Source organism: Callorhinchus milii, unplaced genomic scaffold (assembly GCF_018977255.1).
Source record: "Callorhinchus milii isolate IMCB2004 unplaced genomic scaffold, IMCB_Cmil_1.0 Scaffold13, whole genome shotgun sequence".
Classification (NCBI taxonomy): Eukaryota; Metazoa; Chordata; class Chondrichthyes; order Chimaeriformes; family Callorhinchidae; genus Callorhinchus; species Callorhinchus milii.
The window spans coordinates 1424454-1446445 of NW_024704754.1; the positions used below are offsets into that span (position 1 = coordinate 1424454).

Sequence of the window (21992 nt, forward strand, 5' to 3'; positions counted from 1 at the left end):
AAAATTGGATGCACGTTTCAGTCAGAATGGTTACTGTTATTCCTCTCTACTGAAAATGCCCATGTGCGCAGCTCTCGATAAAGAAGATAAATAAAGATTTCTCCGCGAGCAAAATCTGCAGTCTCTCCCACAAACACCACCAACAACTTGCATTTATATGGCACCCCTCACTCAGGATAGCGTCCCAGAGAGCTTGCTGCAAGCTGCAATTTAATGCATTCTGTCGAGACATCACACAACGCTAATTGTTACAAAAGAAATCAGGTTCATTACTGGTGTCTCTGAGTTTCGATGTCTTAAGCCTTTTACAGTGTTGGTCACAGACAGACTCCGCAAATGGAGGTTTCATGTGAAACTCCCCTGACACGACAGGAATGGAGATTTCTAATGGAAGCCGGAATCCCATCATCCCCGTGAGCGTGGAGTATCTCAATGTCATATCAAGAGGAGGGAATGGGGTGGGTGGGGGAGGAAGTCAGATTCTTTTAAAGGCATTCCTGGTATGTCTCTGCCTTGTCATGTAAAAAAGAAAAGAATTGAGCTAACACAGGAACCAAGAGTTTGTAGATCGCTCCATCATAACATTTAAGATTAAAAAGGGGAAGATTTTGTCCGACTGTCCTCACAGGCTTTTTTGAGGAGGTGAAATGCCAAATCGACTGTGAGAATTATACAGCACAGAAGGAGGCCATTTGGCCCATCGTGTCTGTGCCACACACAGAAGCCGCACAACCTCCCCACAAGTATGGAGTTGCAAAGTACCAGATGAGAGACTCGTTCACAAACTGATGGAACTGGGCATCGAAGCCAAGTCTTGGACATGGATTCATAATTGTGGATGGCTAGGAGGCTGAGGGTCGCTGTTTGGAAGAGTTAGGTCAAAATGGAGACCGATTAAAGTGGGTGTCAAAGGTGCCAGTACAGGGACTCTTTCTGTACATACATTTTCAACTTGGATTCACAGACCTATTGCAAGATTGGCTGGAATTGGCAGATGACAAGCTGGGAGAAACTGTGGAATCAGAGGAGACAAAAAAAAGGTCTTACAGAGTTCTTGTTGTCTCAGCCTTAAATCCATTTTCTTAATGTTTAACGCTGTGCATCATTGTGGGAAGTAAATATAGTCTCAATTTGAAAGCTTCTTTTATGAGGTTCTTTCTAAGGGTTCTGCACGATCTTCAATTTTAACGTGACGACTCTGAGCCATTTCAGGCCTCTGGAGTTGAAGTTGAAGCAAAATTACTATGTTCACTTCAAGGCTGGAGCAGTCAAAGCAATATCAAAGTAATGGGTGGAAAATAGTACATTGCAGTAACCGAGTGGTGAGGACAGAATTTTATACATCACATAAAAGAGGCTAAAGACACAATCATCCAATCATGGAGTAATGCTGCCTTTTTTCCTGGTATCAGAGAACGAGGTAAAAATGCCCACGGTTTATAAGTGGCCAAAAATACAAAAGAAAACAAAATTGATCTCTTCCACAGAATATTTTCAGAACAGATTGTTGCTGGTAGAAATGTTCTCTCTCTCTCTCTCTCTCTCTTTCTCTCTCTCGTGTCCCCTCACCTCATGCCATCTGCTGCCAGACTTTTTCCATGTTCCTTGGAGCATGTGTTGGTCTTGTCTCTTGAGTCAAGTGAGGTGCATATAGGAGCACGTCACTGTGTTTCGCGCGCTTTAGGTTCGCTCTTTTTTTAAGCATTATTTTCCCCCTCGTCTCGAGGCTATTCAGTATTCACTGATGGGCAAACAGCTAATCTGCTGTGAGGCTTCAAAGTCTATTGTTTCCTCCAAATCGCTTCTCTAACATGTTATTTTCAAAAGTGGATCTTTTTTCCCCAAACGGGTCAAAGTAAACGGGGACTGACAGGCAACTGTGCTTCATGGGCTTCAACCATTTGTAACAGACTGCAGTGAATCGCTTGAGGAGACAGCGGGCAGTACAAAGTAACCTTTATTTTACAGTGTCAGAGAAGGAATGCTATTTCGTACATAGCCAAGAGCCTTATTGATTACTTACTTGCAGCAAAATGCAGGAAGCAGCCGAGCCAAATAAGGCAACCATCGAATACCTTGAGGTTTTATTTAGGTTGTTTTACAGGAAATGCATTTGTAAAAAAAATTTCTCGGTTCCTGAACCACATTTCCTTGTGTCGTGTCAGTGTAGGTGGTAAGAAATGGTTCTAAAGATGGAGGAACTTGGCTTCCAGATTTGAGAATCTTAATCTGGACAATTACTGGATTAATAATAATAATAATAATCCTTGCATTTGATATCACGCCTTATCACGTCGTTGAGACGTCTCAAAGCGCTTCAAGGAACCTACTGTGAAGTGCATCGACTGTATTTTGTGGGCAAAATGGGGCAGTCAATTAATAATAATAATAATAATCCTTGCATTTGATGTAGCGCTTTTCACGTCGGGAGGACGTCCCAAAGCGCTTCACAGAACACACTATAAAGTGAATTGACTGTATATTTGTGGGCGAACGCAGCAGCCAATTGCGCAGAGCAATGTCCCACAAACAGTCGTAGATTGAAAATGACCAATTTATTATTGTTTTTGGTTTTTGGAGGGATTATTATTAGGCTCTGTGTGGAGTAAGGAAACTTGCCCAAAGTTTGGCCCTCTGCCTGGAATTGAACTCAGGTCTCTCACTTGCAAAGCGAGTGCTCTAACCACTGAGCTACAGGACTCAATTGCACACAGCAGTGTCCCACAAGCAGCCGTGGATTGAGTAGCCAAATTATTTTTGAGTGATTATTACCCCTGGAAAGTGATCCGTCAATTGACTAACAACCGGGTTCCTACTTACTGCTCGGTAAACACGTGGCGTAAGGAAACTTGCCTGAGGTTTCACCTCACCTGGGAATCAAACACGACTCCTCTCGCTTGTGAGGCGAGCTGCTAACCACTACACCATGAGACCCAACAAACAACAACAACAACAATGTATTTGATTTCTGGTGCTGAAAGCAGAGCACGAATAGGTGTATTGCTAATGCACAAATCCATTGCGCAATGTATTCAATGCATTGAACAGTTGTGTTTCGATCTTTGCTTTGCCCGGAGAAATTAAGGCACAAACAAATGGAAACGTGCTTTCTTATGGAATAACATAATAATAATAATAATCCTTGCATTTGATATAGCGCTTTTCACGTCGGGAGGACGTCCCAAAGCGCTTCACAGAATATACTGTAAAGTGAGTTGACTGTATATTTGTGGGCGAACGCGGCAGCCAATTGCGCACAGCAATGTCCCACAAACAGTCGTGGATTGAAAATGACCAATTTATTATTGTTTTTGGTTTTGATGGGATTATTATTAGGCTCTGTGTGGAGTAAGGAAACTTGCCCAACATAGCGTGGAGTGATTTATTGAATAGTAAATTATTTATCGAATAATAAATGAGAGGATTATTATTGGAGGGAGCTGGACTGAATTACAAGACAGTCATTCTATTGATCATATCCAGGCAACAATCAAGTGAAATAAACAGCAAAGTAGGCGTTGTTGCCAAATCAGTTTACATCCCCATAAGTCATTCTGAAGTGCGAGAGTGCTGCGATCAGGTAGTATCTTGACTACGTGGAGTCCTGTAGCTCAGTGGTTAGAGCACTCGCTTTGCAAGTTAGAGACCTGAGTTCAATTCCAGGCAGAGGGCGAAACCTTGGGCAAGTTTCCTTACTCCACACAGAGCCTAATAATAATCCCTCCAAAACCCAAAACAATAATAAATTGGTCATTTTCAATCTACGACTGTTTGTGGGACATTGCTGTGCGCAATTGGCTGCCGCGTTCGCCCACAAATATACAGTCAATTCACTTTACAGTGTGTTCTGTGAAGCGCTTTGGGACGTCCTCCCGACGTGAAAAGCGCTATATCAAATGCAAGGATTATTATTATTATTATTACTGCGTAAAGTTCTGATCACCGTGACATAATAAGGACATCCAGGCCCCACAGGCAAGAGTAGAGATAAGCTGATCCCAAGTGCTGGAGAGATACGCTATGAGGAACATAAGCTAGAAATTGTCAGCAAAAGAGACCGTCTCAGAGGAAACCTCATAAAATACCTAACAGGACAGTGAGAGTAAACTGAGAACACAACCAGAAAACAATAATAATAATATTCACCCATAAAAACAATTCACTTTACAATATATTCTGTGAAGCGCTTTGAGACGTCTCGAAGATGTGGTGGTGTTATATAAATCCAAGGATTATGATGATTATTATTATTATTATTATTCTAATGTCTCAGGTATTTACATGAACATCATTGGCGTCCTCAGATGACTAGAGAACACAGTACAGTACACGTTTTCCAAATACACCCACATTTGCTTTGCGATCTCTCCTTAGGACTAAAGCATTCAAATCCTGGATTGAAATATTACATACAGAATTCCGAATTTCCACAGCAAGTTGCAAAACTAGACATAAGTATATTTCTTACCAACTCTGAAATTCCGCTTCGAAAACTGACACGCCAGGAGTGTAATGGAAAAAGGACAGAAAATCTATCAAATATTACTTGCAATGCCCTGACTGTGTCACTGCGTTTGAAGCTTCAGCTGTGATTTAGGAAGTTCATTTTGTGACTGGAGTAAAGAAAAATGTCAGCAGCCTTTTGCAAAAGAAACTGCTGCGCTCAAGGAATGAAATGTTTTGTTCAAAGCAGAGATGCCACCCCAGACAAACAAGTAATATCTACAAGTTATCTCTCTCCCTGAGATGCAGTAAGAATATAAACACTAATAAACACACAGGACAGACACATGCCAGATAAAAGGATGCACATGGGGGAAAAAAAACATCACAGCTTTTTATCCATCCATCAGGACAAAACGTGAAGCTTTTTGAAAACTGAAAAGAGTGCAGATTTCAGTCACCGCACTCCATCACAATACCGTGTGTGTGTATTATATATATATATATAGGCAAAACCTTGGGCAGTTTCCTTACTCCACACAGAGCCTAATAATAATCTCTCCAAAATAAAACAATAATAAATTGGTCATTTTCAACCCACGGCTGTTTGTGGGACACTGCTGTGCGCAATTGGCTGCCGCGTTCGCCCACAAATATACAGTCAATTCACTTTACAGCAAATTCTGTGAAGCGCTTTGAGACGTCTCAAAGACGTGAAAAGCGCTATATCAAATGCAAGGATTATTATTATTGTATATTGACAAGAGATATTCTCAGAATTAATTGAATCCTGTAGACATCCTTTTGAGCTCCAACACACCGAGCCAGCGAAATTAGGGCCGAACTGCATTTAAAATACACAACAAATGATTTGCCTTTATAAACGCGTTGCAAAGCAGGTCCAGTGTTCATCAACATCCCAGGCCATCAATTATACACGAGAATCCGTCTGCGAGTGTAATTCTAAAGGCAGTTTGGCGCTGAGATTATGAGGTAAGCTTCACGCGAATAATTGTTGTAAATTTGACAGTGATGGTCCTTTACAGCTGGAATCGAAATCTATTGAGAAGGTGGTCACTTGCCACCTTCTGTGATGACGGTTTCTCACCAGAGTGAGATAATACACAGAAATCACCACCCAGGCCCCACTATTTCACCTATTTCTCGCTCTGCTGCTCCAGGGGGAGTGATTTGAGAGACATAGCACTGGAGTATTTTGCACAGATGTGAGATACATGCTCTCTCCTGCCCCCCCAAAGCAAAACAGCCTGTGGCGTCCACAGCTGAAGGTAAATGCGGCTGATACGAGCGCAGTCTGCTACCCTGCGTGAGGGGCGCTACATAAATGCAAGTTGTCCTCGTTTTCATGATCAGTGACTGACTGAGACGTTCAGTTTTCTCACACAGTATTTTCCCCTCTCGTCTCCCTTGCGTCCCAAAGGCATTGCACACACACCACACACACACACACACACTTTTTGGGGGTCAGCCGGGTATCTGACGCCTGCGGAAACCCATCACCGTTGCTTAAGAGTCTCCAAGCCAAACCGAAAATTCCATGCATCCCACCGACACGTGGAAATCCCAGAGATAAATTGTTGGAATGGAATGAGCTCTCTCTCTCTCTCTCTCTCTCCCTGGAGGAACGCATCCTGCTTACCTAATTCCAGAAGATCTTAGGCATAGGTTAGCAAGAGCCAAAGCGTGAGGGGAGCCCAGAGTGTGCGTTGGGGTAACCGCTGGAGTCTAACCAGCTAAAACCGCACAGCTTGCCATTGATATCGCTGTCTGGCAAGCTTTCCCACTGCTTGTAATGTGAGAGGGGAGCCTTGATTAGAAATGTCAAGAGCCCATTGTGTGATGGTGTCATAGCTGAACCAGTCACCTCATTGATCAATGTTCCTTCTCATCCAGTAATCTCTCAGTGCATGTTACTGAGTAGCAATCAGGAACACAAGCCCAATTTCCTCTGCCTACACCCCCTCAACCCTCAGCGGAAGCTAAAGGTTGTTAAAATCCATTGTTAAAAAACACTGTTACTTTAGTCCAGGATCAAACCTTTAACCTGGTTTATCTGTAAAGCCCAGTATCACACCCAGGGGTACGTTGTGAAATGAGCTTTCAGAGGATGTTGCCCAAAGAGCGAGCTCCCTGGGGGTGTCTGTACCCTGTCATTAATCAAACCTTTATCCTAGCTCTCGACTGCCCAGCCTAAAATATTCATAGATTTCAGCTGCACTTGCAGGCCTTTGCGTGAAATATAGTGAGACTACCTAACTCATGGAGTCCCTGTAACGTATTGGTTTGAGAACCCGCCTCGCAAGCGAGAGGACCCCAGGCAGGATGCAACCTTAGGCAAGTTTCCTTTCTCCACACGCAAGCCTCCGTTTGCTCAGCAGTAAGTAGGGACCCAGTTGTTAGTCGATTGACGCGTCGTTTTTCCGGGGGTAACAATCCCTTGAAAAAAATAATAGTACGTCACTCAATCCATGACTGTTGGTGGGGACACTGCTGTATGCAATTGGCTGCCGCATTTCACCCACTGTACACTTTACAGTGTATCCTGTGAAGCGCTTTGAGACGTCTCGATGACATGATAAGGTGTTATATCAATTGCAAGGATTATTATTAACACATCTCACGACTACATCACCCACCACAGTATGTAAGCTTTATTGCAGAAATCAGATTTGCTTCGGCTGAAAAGTACAAAAGTGAAACGTGTTGTAGAGGGACAAGGACCGAGGTTTCGTTTATTCGATGAAAACATAAATTAATTTTACTGCCCACTGGAGTAAACATTTTTGCACAAAGCAAAATGTAATGAATCATGTAAAATATTACTAGCCGCCAGGAACAGCTTCCAGAATGTATTTAAAGGCCACTTGAGATCTGAAGTGGCACCAGGCTTTCCCATTATACCATCTCATCCACAGTATAAGAGGTGCACTGTCTCTCTCAGACGAGATCACCCCCGTTTGTAGAATATTCTAATGTTGAAGAGCTTTTCCACTGTTAAGAACGTAAGAATTTGCTGGCGAAAGAAAATCCATCTGGTCCACAAGGTCCATCTAGTTCGCCTTCCACCATCCTGGCAGTCACTTGATTGGCAGAGTGTCTTAAATCTAAGATCTAATTAAATTCTCTTCCTGCCATCCCAATAATCCGAGTTACAAGGAGCCCAGGAACAAGCACGATAGCTCAAACTCATGAGCAAGGCAAAGCCACAAAGTAGCTAGGTCTTAACCTTAACCGTGGTCAAAGCAATTTGCATTCTCTCCATCATTATTCTCCTGTAATAATAAATCCTTGCATTTGGTGCAGCGCCTTATCAAGTCTTCGAGACGTCTCAAAGCGCTTCACAGAATATACTTTTAGGCATTTTAGGCACTTTAGGCATTTTAGGCACCTGTCCGTTTCCTTCACTTATTAATCATAAAACAAGTCTAAATGATGCATCGGCAAATGATTTAACGGATTCTCATCAGCAATATAATCATGCTGAACAAACGACATAGTTAGCAGTTGGGTTTCAGCGCCTCGGGATGTCCTCCCGACGTGAAAGGCGCTCTATAAATGGAATCTTGTTGTTGAGAGTAGATCGCGATGCATTGTGCAGACCTTTTGTTAAAAAAAATCTACAAGAATTCATTGCGATTAGACGAGATTTGAAAATGGTGTGGGTTGCTCCCAGCGATGGAGCTACTGGGTGCAAAAACCAGAAGCATTTGAAGGACGGAATGGACATCATTAATTTAGATTACAATCTCTTGGGAAATCGTTTAATTGGATGGTAATAAGAGGACAAAATAGTGAAGCGCTTGAAGTCTCTACTTTTCACCTTGAGATGACCACGAGTTGTAAAACCTCGTCCAAGGTCATTCCTACCCAGAATAAAGATAACATTATGAATGCAATGAGGTGTAGACATCTTGTCCTGCTTGTATCAATCTCTCATTATCATGAAAAATGATTGAGACCGAAACAGCTTCCACTGGTAGCAGTAATGAATATAGATCAGTTTTCCTTTATCTCGTCCTCTCCAGGTCCCTCGATCCTCTCGCTAAAACACGTTACCACTTTCGGGTAACCCAAATTTAAAACGGTTTGAATAAGAGTTAAGATCTCCCTTCAAAATCGACTGTTTTAAATAACCTGCGCAGAATCACACTCCTTTCACTTGGGGGCTGTAGTGCCATTAGAGGAAGTCAGTTTTTCGGACTGCGCTTGGGAGACATTAAACTGTCATTATCCTCTGACCGAGATTTGATTGTCAACCTTACGTTCACAAGAGTAAACTGATCTTGTGATCCTGGGAATTCAGTGGGTTTGAGACGTTGTTGTTGTTTGGTTGTGAGGAGATTGGTTTAGATGAAGCGGAATATAGGAAATGCTAGACAAAAGACCAATGTCCATCCAGTTGGTCTTCCACAACCCTGGCAGTCGCTTTCACACGTCATGTCCCAATTTAGTCACATGCCGTACCCCAAAATATTATTTTCCAAAAGATCTCATCCTTCCAGAATGCTCCTACCCACCCCCACCATCTCCCCAACAGCGTCAAGTTGCTGTATGTTGGTCTCGTTTATTTTACAATGACTTTTCTCAGCGTCACCAAATGAAGTTTGCAGCCTCCGTTCACTACCCTCAACACAAGTTACTGAGTGATCAGTCGGCGAAATCTTTGAATGTTTGGATTCCACGCATCACTTGCCAAATTTTCCACGTTTCTTGCAACTGAAAGTACACAGAACTTCAACAACTTGCCTCCATATAGCGCCCTTCACGTGGGCTCGCGTCCCAGAGCGATTAACTAACACTCCCATAATCATAACAACTCCTCATTGCCCAGAGAACTCCAATAGATTAAGATCGCTGGCACTTGGGTTCACTCGTTCCCCTTAGACAGCCATTAGTGACAAATGATCTTCATTATCTCTTATCCTTGAGCGGTTTCTCTTCACTAGACTGTCCGCAGGTGCCAACCCTTTTTGAGCAATGCTTTGATTTATTATATTAAAAAGTGCTCACGTTCTCACCACCTCAGTCAGTTCCTCGAGACCCAGCACAGCACAGTGTGGCAACAAAAATTTTTCCCCCCGTATTTAATGACTGCCGATGATTAACATACTTTGGAGTGGGATAGAATGAATTTATTTGGGGGGGGAGGGAGGGGGAAGTGATCTCCATCTGAAGACCTATCCATTTGTGCTTTCAGCCACCTCTCCCCTCCACACTCTCCCAGTAACCTCCTGGCTCAGGTTTACATACAAAAACAACAACTTGCATTTATATAGCGTCCCTCACGTGGGGGAGTGTCCCAGAGCGCTGTAGGGGGGCAAACAAAATTTGCACAACGGTTTTAACAATAAAAAGGTTTATTTCGAAAAGGAAACATTTACCTTTTTTTCCACACCCATCTTCCCTTACGTCTTCTCACCAGTCCCCAGATTATACTGGTGCTCATTAGTCTGTTCCTGGTGTCCAATTAGCACTTAGGGCTGGAACTCCAAACGAGCCTGATTGGAGGCCACCCCCTTTAGCCCCCTTCAGCATGGCACCCTTTTACCGAGTCGCAAACGTTCCTTTACACCTAGGTTGAGCGCCAATAACCGTAAAAAGCAATGACAGGGCTTATTCCCCTGTCACAAGGGCTTTGATATGTTCTCCCAAAGACGCCGTAAAAATAAACCTAAAATGTCGTTGAGACACAACCATTTTTGTTTATTTGGGGAATTTTCCTCTCTTTTTGAAGAGTGTCACGGGATCCTGAATGTCCACCTAAAGAGGCAGATGGGTCTACCTCAACTGAAACACGGCACCTCCCAACAGGGAAGCTCTCCCTAGGCTTCTGCGCTGAGATTGTCAGCGTAGACTGTCAGCTCAAAGTCCCCGGACATGGGGCTTGAACCCACAACCTTCTGCTTCAAATAAGACAATCAATCTGAGCCAGGCTGACTGCTTGTGTTTCAAGGGTAACAGTCAAGGTTTTTTCCTTTCAATCTAAAACAATTGATATGATTGTTCACAGGAATGTGCTGGCTGTGCTGCTCAGGAAGAAGCCCTGATTTCAATTATTTCTGTGGCCAAAAATTCCAATCCACTAAAGTAATTATATTTTCTGCAACAGCAATCCAGCAATAGATTTTAGAATGAGAATTCCACCACTTACAAATGTTCAGACTTACCAATGCCACACATTCTGATTCTGCACCAAAGTCTAACGAAATGGATTTAATAGATACACAAAATTACCTTGCAACTCTTCACAGTCACTGAATCTGTCCTTAAAACCAACAAGAGTCAAGTGCCCTCCTTGACAGTCGGCCTGGTTCAGTTAGTAGCATTGTTGGTGCTGAGTCAGAAGATTATAATAATAATAATCCCCAATATGCCCCAATAATAATAATCCTTGCATTTGACAAAGCACCTAATCACGTCTTCGAGACGTCTCAAAGCGCTTCAAAGGATATACTGTAAAGTGAAATGACTGCTAAGATTGGGGGGTTCAAGCGTAAAATTGGACATAAGACGCTAGTTTAGGTTGACAGTTCAGTGTAGTGATGGGGAAGCGATGCACTGGTAGAGGTGCTGTCCTTCTGATGAGACTTTAAACCGAGGTCCCGCCTGCTTGTTCTGATGGACGTTAAAGATCTCATGGCACTACACGAAGAGAGAAGGGAGTTTCTCCCGATATCCTGGCCAACAATCCACCAAATAAAATTGGTCACTCACTTCATAAAAGGTTCTGCTTGAAGGCTTAGTTGAGGAAGGGCAGAAAGAGGCTCATGTGGAGCATAAACACCGGCATAGACCAGAATGGGTCGAATGGCCTGTTTCGGTGCACTGTCCCAGATTGGCCAGGAAATGTAATGCAATAAATCCTAATAAGATTACTGCCAGAGCCAACAAATTAAAAACTAAGGATTAATTTTTGAACTGTTGGAAACATTTCATTCCAACAGCAAAGCATTAGATTGCCCCTCTGAATCCCAAATGGCACTATTGAGTTGCCGCACGTACCTGTTAACAAACATTGTCCTGTGGTACGTGTCATTCAGTTTATTAAGTTAATTTGCCTCAATGCATCTATCAAGTTGCTAACAATCATTACGAAAAAAATCGGTCACAGTTCAAGCAGATGTGGCCAAAACAAGGAAGTTTAATTCTCTTATTGTATCCATAATCCACCATTTTTCTACACCAACGGTCTATGTTTTTGTCATGGTTCAGGCTCCACCTTGATTCCTTGAATCAGGCGTTAAACCCACGTCCCTGCTCAGATAGACATCGAAGATTCTAATGTACTTGCTTGAAAAGAGAAGGGATCTTCTATTCTCTTCCAGTGTTCTGGCCGACAAATCTCCCTGGACAGATAAAGATTCAGAGCCATTGGAAGAGCAGGTTGTACACCCTTAGGTTAGCAGAATGATCAGAATCCCTTGCATTGATATCAGGTTAGTCAGAGGCAGGTCAGCCCATCACAAAGTCATGCTTCCAATAAGAATGGTCAGAGATTACCTTTTGAAATACACCATAACACAATTAATTGCAACGTGCCAATTGTATTGACACGAAGCAGCTATTGCACAACAGACAGCTGCCAATTGCCATGGTACCAATGCATTCATCAACTAACCGTACCATCGATGAAAGCCCACAAAGGGAATTATTTAGAGGAATGAAATCTGTATTCAATGTAAATAAATTCCTTTGTACTATATTTAGTGAGGTTCAATAAAGCATAGGCAAGTAGAGTGGTTTGAATAGCTTCAATATGACAGATGCAACCACTTTGCCACCAGACAAAACTTCTAAAAATGTTCACTATCCTGAACAATGCTATAAAATACACAGGTTACTAGCAGAAGCAGTTACTTTGTTCAGTAATGATTCAGTGTGTGTGTGAAATACTCTTGTGTCTTCAGCCCTGAAATACTTCAGAGTGTTACAGTCAGGTGTCGGGTATCGATAAACTATTTGCGTTGCTCAGTTTGCTGTGTGCTCTTCCTTATGCTTTTGCTCTGTGTCGTGCGAGAGTTCTTGAGAAACCGCCGCAGTGTAAATAAACAGCGATTTGGAATGTCATCCCTGTAGAAATCCCAACAAAGCAAACTGGCATTATTTTGAACCAACCCACAACAAAAACTGGAGCCTTCCTACTGCCAAAGGTAATTTCAATGGAAGTGAAAACGGCTAATCCTTTATAGCCATCAATGAGCTGCATTCCATCATTTTCTGTTCACTGCACAATCTATCAGAAAGAATACAGTGGATTTCAGAACACAAACTCGGAGAGCAGTTGTAATCAGTTCAAGCTGGAATCCCTGTTAACCTCATTCAAAGCTATCTTGCATTTGCAACAGCGTCTTATCACGTCGTCGAGACATCTCAAAGCGCTTCACAGGATAAACTGCAAAATGTGGTGACTGTATATTTTGTGGATGAAACGTGACAGCCAATCGCGCACAGCAGTGTCCTACTAAATTATTCTTATTATTTTTGTTTGAAGGGATTATTACGCCCGGAAAGTATCCGCCAATCGCCTAACAACCGGGTTCCTACTTACTGCTGGGTAAATAGAGGCATGTGGTGTAAGGGAGCTTGCCTAACGCTTGGCCCTGTCCCGCCCAGGAATCAAATCCGGGTCATCTCGCTTACAAGGCGAGCTCTCTAACCACTGAGCTACAGGAATCCACAGTTGGGAGTGGGAGCCAACTCTGGCTCTGAACTTAAATTACAGTTTGGCAATGCTCTAGGTTTAAGACTCGATGATATTATAATGGCAGATGAGCAACTTCGATCAAGTCAGAAATGAGATGTTAGGATTCAGATCCATTTGCAGCTCACTTGAGATGCATATTTATATGAAGTTCATGATGTCATCTGAAGTTCTCAATTTAATTCCAATCCTCGTAATTCATGTCATGTTGTACATGTCAGAATATACTGTAAAGAGAATTGACTGTGTGTTTTGTGGGTGAATATAATGAAGTCTGCACACTGAAGCCAAACACTGACCCCCCCTTGCCTCCCAAGCGTCTAAGGGGGCACCTTATAATGATGCTTCTCTGTAAATATATTAATGATTTTCAAAAAGGAAATGTAATGTATTAAGCATTTATGTCACCAAGGCCATATCATCTCAAGTGGTTACAGTCAATGTCAGAACAGAGATTGGAGTCTTCTTGTTAGCAGGGAAATATATCTTATTTAAACCATTTGTACTTCTGAACTCGAGATGAATGTGAGCATTACTTGACTTTCTGAAGGAATTGCATTGAGTTAATTTGGCATTCAGAGGTCAAGTTAATGGAACAGCCTTACACAATGTCAGTCACATCAGATTTGGATCTAAAAATAACCTCGCATGCTACGGTATTTTTATAGTGTCAAAAATGATTGTTGCATCCACAGTTATTACAGTTTTCATGCTATTAACAAGCCATTTGAACAATGATATTAGGTTAGGTCCCACATATCCAGAATAGTTGATTGTAAATGTGCTGTGATATTGCCAGATCATATTTATAGTGTCAAATGATCCCTGCGTGCCCATTAACAGGTTATTTGAACACCCTGAAATCTGATTAGATCTTAGATATCCGATATAGCTTTGCGCAAATGTACTGTAATGATGTTGCACTATCATAATGGACGTTATTGCTCCTTATTGCGGGGGAGGTGTGGATGGAGTAAGGAGGCAGTGGTGTAGAACGGTCTTAACTGAAGGAAACCTATTGTGGAACTGTAATATTTCTTGGAAGTTTTAAGGAAATTAGACAGCAATTTGCAGACTGTTAGCTTCAAACGGAGGAAACGGCTGAAAGGCAAAGAGGTGCTTGACCTGCTGTTAAACCCTCTAATCGTCAATTGGAAAGCACACCACAGATGTCAGACTCTCGTCGTCTAATTAGAATCACCATTTCCTTTCGTCCATTTGGTCAGAACCACCTCTCATCTGCTGCAGAGCCAGCATATTACACACATCCTCACAGGGGGAATCACCGGCGTTTACACTTCATTATAGTAACACAGTAAAGCAAGATTAAATTTACTAAGGGAGAACAACATTTTTTTCTGGTAAGCCAGGTGTCTGACACACACGGAAACCCATCATCATGGTTAAGAGTCTCCAAATCAAGATATACATCCCACCTACACATGCAAAGCCCAGAGACTGGTGTAATGGAATGCGCTCTCTCTCCCTGGAAAGTATCAGGCACCGGTTGGCAGGAGCCAAGGCTTGGGGGGGGACCCCAGAGTGTGCGTTGGGGTAACTTTGGAGTCTGACCAAAAAGGTAGGACTTTTTAAGGTTTTAAAAGAGGGGGTGAGGGAAATAAACGCCTGTGGGATTCCAGAGAGCAGGAGCAGAATGGCTGAAAGAGTGAAGGTGGGGCAGATCAGTCAGGGGGTATGAGACTGGGGACGAGGTGAGGTCAGTGGGGATGGAGGTTATCGGAGGTCACAGAGGAAAGGTGGGGTGAGGCCATGGAAGCATTTGGATGTGAAGATGTGGATGTTGAATTCAGTCTGCTGGTAGCTGGGGAGTCTGGGGTGGGTGGGAGGGGGTGATGGGAGTGTCACACCTGTAACAGGAGGATATAGAAGCAGGAGTAGGCCATTCAGCCCCTCGAGCCTGTTCTGCCTTTCTACATGGTCATGACCGATTTGTACCTCAAGTCCAATTACCCGTCCTTCCCCCATATTCCTTGATTCCCTTTTTGTTTTTGCCCACAAACGCTCAGTCACTACATCTTACAGCATATTCTGTGAAGTGCTTTGGGACGTCTTGAAGATGTGATAAGATGCTATTCCAAATGCAAGGATTATTATTATTATTATTATACCCTGACCTAATAAATATCTACCCCCGGTCTGCAGAGTTCTGGATTGTCTGAGGTTTGTGTAAGGAGTGTAGCGAGCAAGCAGAGATGTGATGTGATGTGATGAAGGACTGGATGAGAGATGAAACCTATTGAAATAACAATATATTTCAATTGTGACAGCCCAAGCCCAAATACATTACAGTAAAGGAGTCTGGAATACAAATTAGAGTAAAGTAGATCTCATCTGTGCAAAGGCTGCACAATTGTCTTGATATGATAGCGTTGGCTTGTCCAAATCGATCTCAATCTCTCCAGAATAAGCAATTATAAAATACAGCTAATAAAGATTTTATATCCCGGGATGCTGCATAGAACTCTGACAACTTGACCACACATATTTGTCATCACTTTGTCAACCAAATGACAAGCTTACTTCCAGCTGTAGCTCTATTTTACTGTAAAATGCCTTCATTTACAACTTGAATTTGAAGTGTTTTCACAAGAACACAAGAGAGGTTCAAATAAAAGAAAAACTTCCTGGTGTCTGTCCTGAAATGACCCTTTGCAACCCAATAACTTTCCTCTCCTGCCTCAGCATATCTGAAATGGCTTTAACATCTTGCACACAGAGATAATAATAATAATCTTTTCATTTGATATAGCGCTTTTCACGTCTTCTAGACGTCTCAAAGCGCTTCACAGAATATACTATAAAGTGAATTAACTGTATATTTGTGGGCGAACGCGGCAGCCAATTGCGCACAGCAATGTCCCACAAACAGTCGTAGATTGAAAATGACCAATTTATTATTGTTTGTGGTTTTGGAGGTATTATTATTAGGCTCTGTGTGGAGTAAGGAAACTTGCCCAAGGTTTCGCCCTCTGCCTGGAATTGAACTCAGGTCTCTCACTTGCAAAGCGAGTGCTCTAACCCCTGAGCTACAGGACTCCACTGATACAGCAATTAAGCACACATTTCCCTACAGCCAAGTGAATATTAAATAACCTTCAGATCCTTATTAAACAAGCTTTTGTTTAGGTCTCTCCACTTCAGACACACGGACATAAAGTTTAGCATGCTTTCCACCAATTTACACAAACTGTCTGGAGGTGTGTCGACATTATGCTCGGATGCAAGGAATGAGGGGATAACTAGGCCAATCGTACATAGTTAGCAAGGAGCAGACCAGCTTACAATGCAGCAAACTAACAACTCTCAAGTTGATGTAACAGCTGGAATCTAATCTCCATAGGGAATAACGCCAGGCCTATGGAGGCGTGAGGCAGGTGTGTGTGTTTTTTTTTAAACTGTGCCAGTAATCCTCTTTAATTTCACCTTGTGAAATCAAAACTATATTAGTGAAAACAAGATCTTTTGTTGTCGACATTTACAATTGATTCTGCGCGATCTCCTTGCGTAAGTTCCGGAAAGTGAAGGACCACGTTTGGAAGCACATTGCAAAATGTCGTCTTAGATTTTTAAGACACCTTTGAAATCAATCACTTTGTGCTCAGTCTCTCTCTAGTTTGGACGTCTTTGGCTGATCAGCTCTGGGAAATCAATATGAAACATGAACACCCCAGAACCCGATGGAGGCCAAAAAATTAACAACAACAACTTGCATTTATATAGCGCCCCTCAAGCAGGGCAGCGTCCCAGAGGCAATTCAGCGGAAGAACTGATTTTAACTTAGCTTACGCTGTTTGTGTACAGCACTTGCCAAGTGCACGAGTTACCGTGCAGCTTCATACAGCAGGTAAGAGACAAAGAGCCCTCGCAAAATCATTCACCAGAAAATGGAAACACAAGCAACCAGAGGAGGAGTAGAAAATAATAGGAAGCAGATTAATCATTGGAGGACTCTGCGTTCTGCTCCCTTTGTGTCATATGCCCCCCAAACCCCCTCACTGTGAACTGGGCACAGACATGTCACTGATGAAATAATAGGTTCAAAATATGTTTGAGAAGTATGAAATATTCCCTCGGTAATTGATTTCCTTTGGAAAAACAACACTTGAAGGTGTTCAAATGAAACCTGGCACCTCTCTGTGTTCCGATTAATGAGACCATCTTTCTGCGCAACTTAAGAATTAATTATGAAATATTTTATTGAAGAAACAAGAAGCCTCAAGGTAACGCCAGCCTTTCTACATTTCCGTGAAGGTCGACTAAATAAAAAAAAGATTGAAAGCATGAAAGTAAAGGAAATAACTTGCAGATTACACAACATTAACTCTTGCTTTCACAACAGAGAGTAAAGCCTATTTCCGTTTGAATATTTACACTAATAATAATCCATTTTTATTGTGAGGCAAATGCACATTCCTTACTTCCTTTCTGATCCAGAGGTACTAGCAGGAATTGGCACAATGTAGAACAAAGATAGTTCAAAGGAACCAGTGCACATTAATGGAATGGGAGCACCACTAGATTATACCTTGATAGGAAAGTGTTGCCTCTTTAGCAAGGAATCACAATTTGTTACACTTAAAAATTAAAATCAATTCAATCAAACTTTGCCTCAAATTGGGCGTTAGGACTGGATGATACTTTCAAGTGAAATAATTACAAATCGTGGCACTCTATCCAGGAAATCTAGTTTAGCAATCTTCTGCAGTAAACCTGTCCATTACACATACATAGCACCCAGCAAAATGGTTGTTCCTTTACATATATATATATATATACTAGCTGTACCCATTGCAGCTTCACTTGCAACCAAAGCATTCAATCTGGAATGTAGATTGACACACAGATAGACATTTTGTCTTTATCTATACTCAGCGGGGAGGCCTCCTTTTGGAAGGACTTCTTTAACATATTTTCTCTCACTGTCTCACTCTTAGTCTTTCCTCTCTCTCTCGCTCTCTCTCTAGCTCCTCCCTCTCTCTCACTATCTCAGTCTTTCTCTCTGTCTGTCCACATGGGAGGATTCTAGTTCCTATGACAACCAGAAAAAAGTGCCATACATTTGTTGCAGATGTAGATGTATCTCTCTGAACCGTGTGTGCTTTCCTCTGTCACTATGTAGTTGCAGAATAGAGAGAGAGATGCATATCTCATCTTTTGAGGCTTAGTTAAAGCATTTTTGAATATAACGCGTCAATGATAGGAGATTTCCCCCCAAAAATATGCCCATGGCGTTGCCAGATGCAAGACCTTTCCGATGAGGTATAAATCATGTCTTTATGTCAATCGGTTATTGCGTGATTGTCGGTTACACAGACAGACACTTTGTCTTTATTAGTATAAGATATATAAAATGCCTTTCCCCTGGCAATCTAAGATAACAGTCTAAACTGAAAGCCTGATTTATAGTCTTAACGGAAAAAAATGTGACGTGTATTTACAATTCCTTTCACACGTTCAACAAGAAATTCCCAGAGTTGTTGAGTCAGACGAGTTGCTGCCCGAATTTTAGCTTCAAGTAATTTCATGGAAATTCTCACAAGGCTTTTCAGATCACTATCTGGAGTCTGGTCACTCAATCCTCAACCGTTTGTGGGGACGCCGCTGTGCGCAATTGGCTGCTGCGTTTCGTCCACAAAATACACAAGTCAATTCACCTTGCGGTATATTCTGCAAAGCTCTTTGAGATGTGATAAGGCATTGTATCAAATGCAAGGATTATTATTATGATTATTATTAAACCGGCTACAGAATCGATCACTGATTATTCTGATCAACACGTTTCTATGATGCCGTGATCATTCACCTACAAAATACACAGTCACTACATTTCACAGTAATTCCTGTGAAGCGCTCTGAGGCACCCTCCCAGTATGAAAGGAAATGGAAAAGTTATTATTATTATTATGAATAATATTAGCATGTGCGTATTGACACGGAGGTGACACCGGTCACCGGGCATAGAGGGAATCTCTTTTGCCAGCACCAAAAAATAAAACAAGAAGTGAATAAAAACACACGTTAACATTTGGAAGATACATTATGAAATACCGTAAGCGATGTCAAGGCAGTAACTTCATTACAAAGAAGGGTTAAAATGCAGTTGGAGTTTGTGACATTATCCGTAACCCTTACAAGCGTATAGCCATGTAATCACTTTGCTTCCAACCACCCAACATTTGATAGACAGTGACTTGTTCTGAAGCATTTATTTGGTGGGGTATAGCCTTTGTTTCTGCCTAAAATTACTAAAGGCAAAACCATTCCAGCGTAATACAACGTTGTGTTTGTCGTAGCGCCTTTCACGTCAAAGTGCTTCACAGGATACACTGAAAAGTGTAGTGATTGTGTATTTTGTACAAGTCAATTCACCTTACAGCATATTCTGTGAAGCGCTTCAGACGTGTGCAGACTATGCAAGGATTATTATCATTATTATTAAGCCACGAAGTATAACAAAGAGGGATGGGAGAGAGAGGGAGATAGATACAGGAGGGTTCCCCCCCAAGCAATAGCATAAACAGATTAGTTTACAAGGAAGGAACAGGGGAATCCAAGGCACAAGCGATCTCTCACCTGTTTAAGGCTGGTGATAACTGGATGCTCACCAGTTATCAGGTCAGCCCAGTCAAAAAAAAAATCACAGCTCAGTTGTCACTCAAGTATATTTAAGTGCACACGATGGCACATTATACCGGTTATTTTAAGAGGGAAACTTTCTTTCCCTTTTAGGTATGCGTTAAGAAAAAGTATTTCACTATACAAGGAGACAACCAAGTCACACACACAGTATGTGTCAGACACTGTCGAACTGAAACAGTCTATTAATTCCACAGAATCTTATGATTTAATTGAGCCTTCTCCATCCTCCCTGTATTGTTATTCGTCTACATGGTCTGGTTTCTAGTAAATGAACCTGATTAACGCTTTTCTGCAAGTCAAGTCTTTGAAAATGATTTTTTTTTAATTTAAAATGAAGGGGGAGAGAAAACAGTAAAGAAAATTGCTCACCATCTGATTAAAATCTCATCTCCAAACCCAGTGATTTCTCCTCCTCTATGACTCTAGCCTAACCACTAACATGCTAAATGCTATATAAAAAAAATTTAAAAAGCAAGGCTACATCCACAGCTGAGTCAGTCAGTACAGGGGTGGGGGGGTGGGGGGGACAATTAAATTATCATTTTGCTTCAAATTAGCCATGATTTCAAACCATCTCTCCTTATTTCTATTGCTCTCCTGTTATTGCAGAATTAGCCTCAGAGTGTGTGGCCATGAGAAAAGGCTGAACACAAGACCTACAGTACAGTACAGAACAGCACAGGGACTCAGGTGGGTCTGTCTGTCTGTCTGTGTTTCTGTGTCTCTCTCACTCTGTGTGTCTGTCTGTGTCAGTCTGTGTGTGTCTGTGTGTTTTTGTGTGCCTGTCTCACTCTCTCTCTGTCTGTCTATGTGTGTGTGTGTGTCTGTGTGTGTGTTTCTGTGTGTCTGTCTCACTCTCTCCCTCTGTCTGTCTGTGTATGTCTGTGTCTCTCACTCTCTCTCTCTGTCTGTCTGTCTATGTGTGTGTGTGTCTGTCTCACTCTCTCCCTCTGTGTGTGTGTGTCTGTGTGTCTGTCTCACTCTCTCCCTCTGTCTGTCTGTGTGTGTGTGTGTTCAGGTACCTACATCTCGGAATTTGTTCCAGTATCTGAGCTGCTTGTCATACTGAGAGACTGTACTCAACCATTTCTCGTTATCCAGGAAATTGCCATTGTTAGTCACCTCTGGTCGTCTGCCATCAACTTCCAGGCAAAGAGCCACCAGAAAGCTCCCCATCAGCACCAGCAGCATCTGCAACATCAAACACTGCATTACACACACATATACACACACACATACACATATACACACACACAGAGTATAGAGAGTACACACAGCGCCTGGTCTGTGAGAGTAGGAGAGGGAGAGAGAAATCTCTGCTCAAAACGAACTAACTCTTGCAGGTAGCAATGCAATCAAGAGCTGTAACCCAGCTCCAGCTCCAGCTTACCTTTGCAGGACTCAAATGCAGGTCTGTGCCAGTGATGGGGAGAGACAGAGAGAGAGAGAGAGATGGAGAGATGGAGAGAAAGATGCAGAGAGAGGGAGGGAGAGATACAGAGAGAGATGGAGATGGAGAGAGAGGGAGATGCAGAGAGATGGAGAGAGCTTGCCAGCTGCAGATGGTTCTTTTAGGATCAGTCCTACACATGAAGCATCTATCACTGTGTGGTGTGTTAACTAACACGATGCTGCGCCACCTTACATCCAGTGTGTGAAATGAACACATTATACCCCCTGTGAGCTGACGTCAATGCCTGGCCCCCAATCCACCTCTTTATACATCCACAAATAAAAGCACCCACTGGATTTGAGAGCCCCCCCCCCCCCCCACACACACACACACACACACAGACACACACACAGACTTTAATTGCAAATTGTTCTGTCTGGACAGCAGCACTAATAATAATGATTAATAATTTCCATCACTCTCCAAGATGACCGTCTCCCCTTTCCGGACCTGATAATCAACAATATTAATAGTAATCTTTGGATTTTTTTTTTCACGCCTCATCAGGTCTCCGAGACGTCTCCAGGTGAATCGACTGCGTATTTTGTGGGCGAAACGCGGCAGCCGATTGCGCCCAGCGACGTGCCCACAAAACAGTCGTTTTATTCGTATTAACTGCAGTTAGGAAACAGCAGTTGATCCAGATTGCACACACACACACACACACACACCCCTTATGAATTAGTATTAAATTGATATTACTGGCTGGCACAT

At 42.4% G+C, this 21992-nt stretch overlaps 1 protein-coding gene across 3 annotated transcripts in view; it reads right to left on the reverse strand.

Moving 5' to 3' along the window:
- LOC103183716 (SPARC (osteonectin), cwcv and kazal like domains proteoglycan 1) overlaps positions 1–21287 on the reverse strand; it is a 139479-nt gene extending 118192 nt beyond the window's left edge. For 2 of the 3 annotated variants that reach the window (XM_007901345.2, XM_007901344.2), the window contains exons 1-2: positions 21216–21287; positions 20852–21016 (exon numbers count right to left, since the gene is read on the reverse strand). In XM_007901345.2, coding sequence (XP_007899536.2) covers positions 20852–21016 — 165 coding nt within the window. In that variant the 5' untranslated portion in view covers positions 21216–21287. The remainder of the gene's footprint in view (positions 1–20851; positions 21017–21215) is intronic. The other variant, XM_007901346.2, reaches the window with a different exon arrangement.
- Positions 21288–21992: the final 705 nt, after the last annotated feature.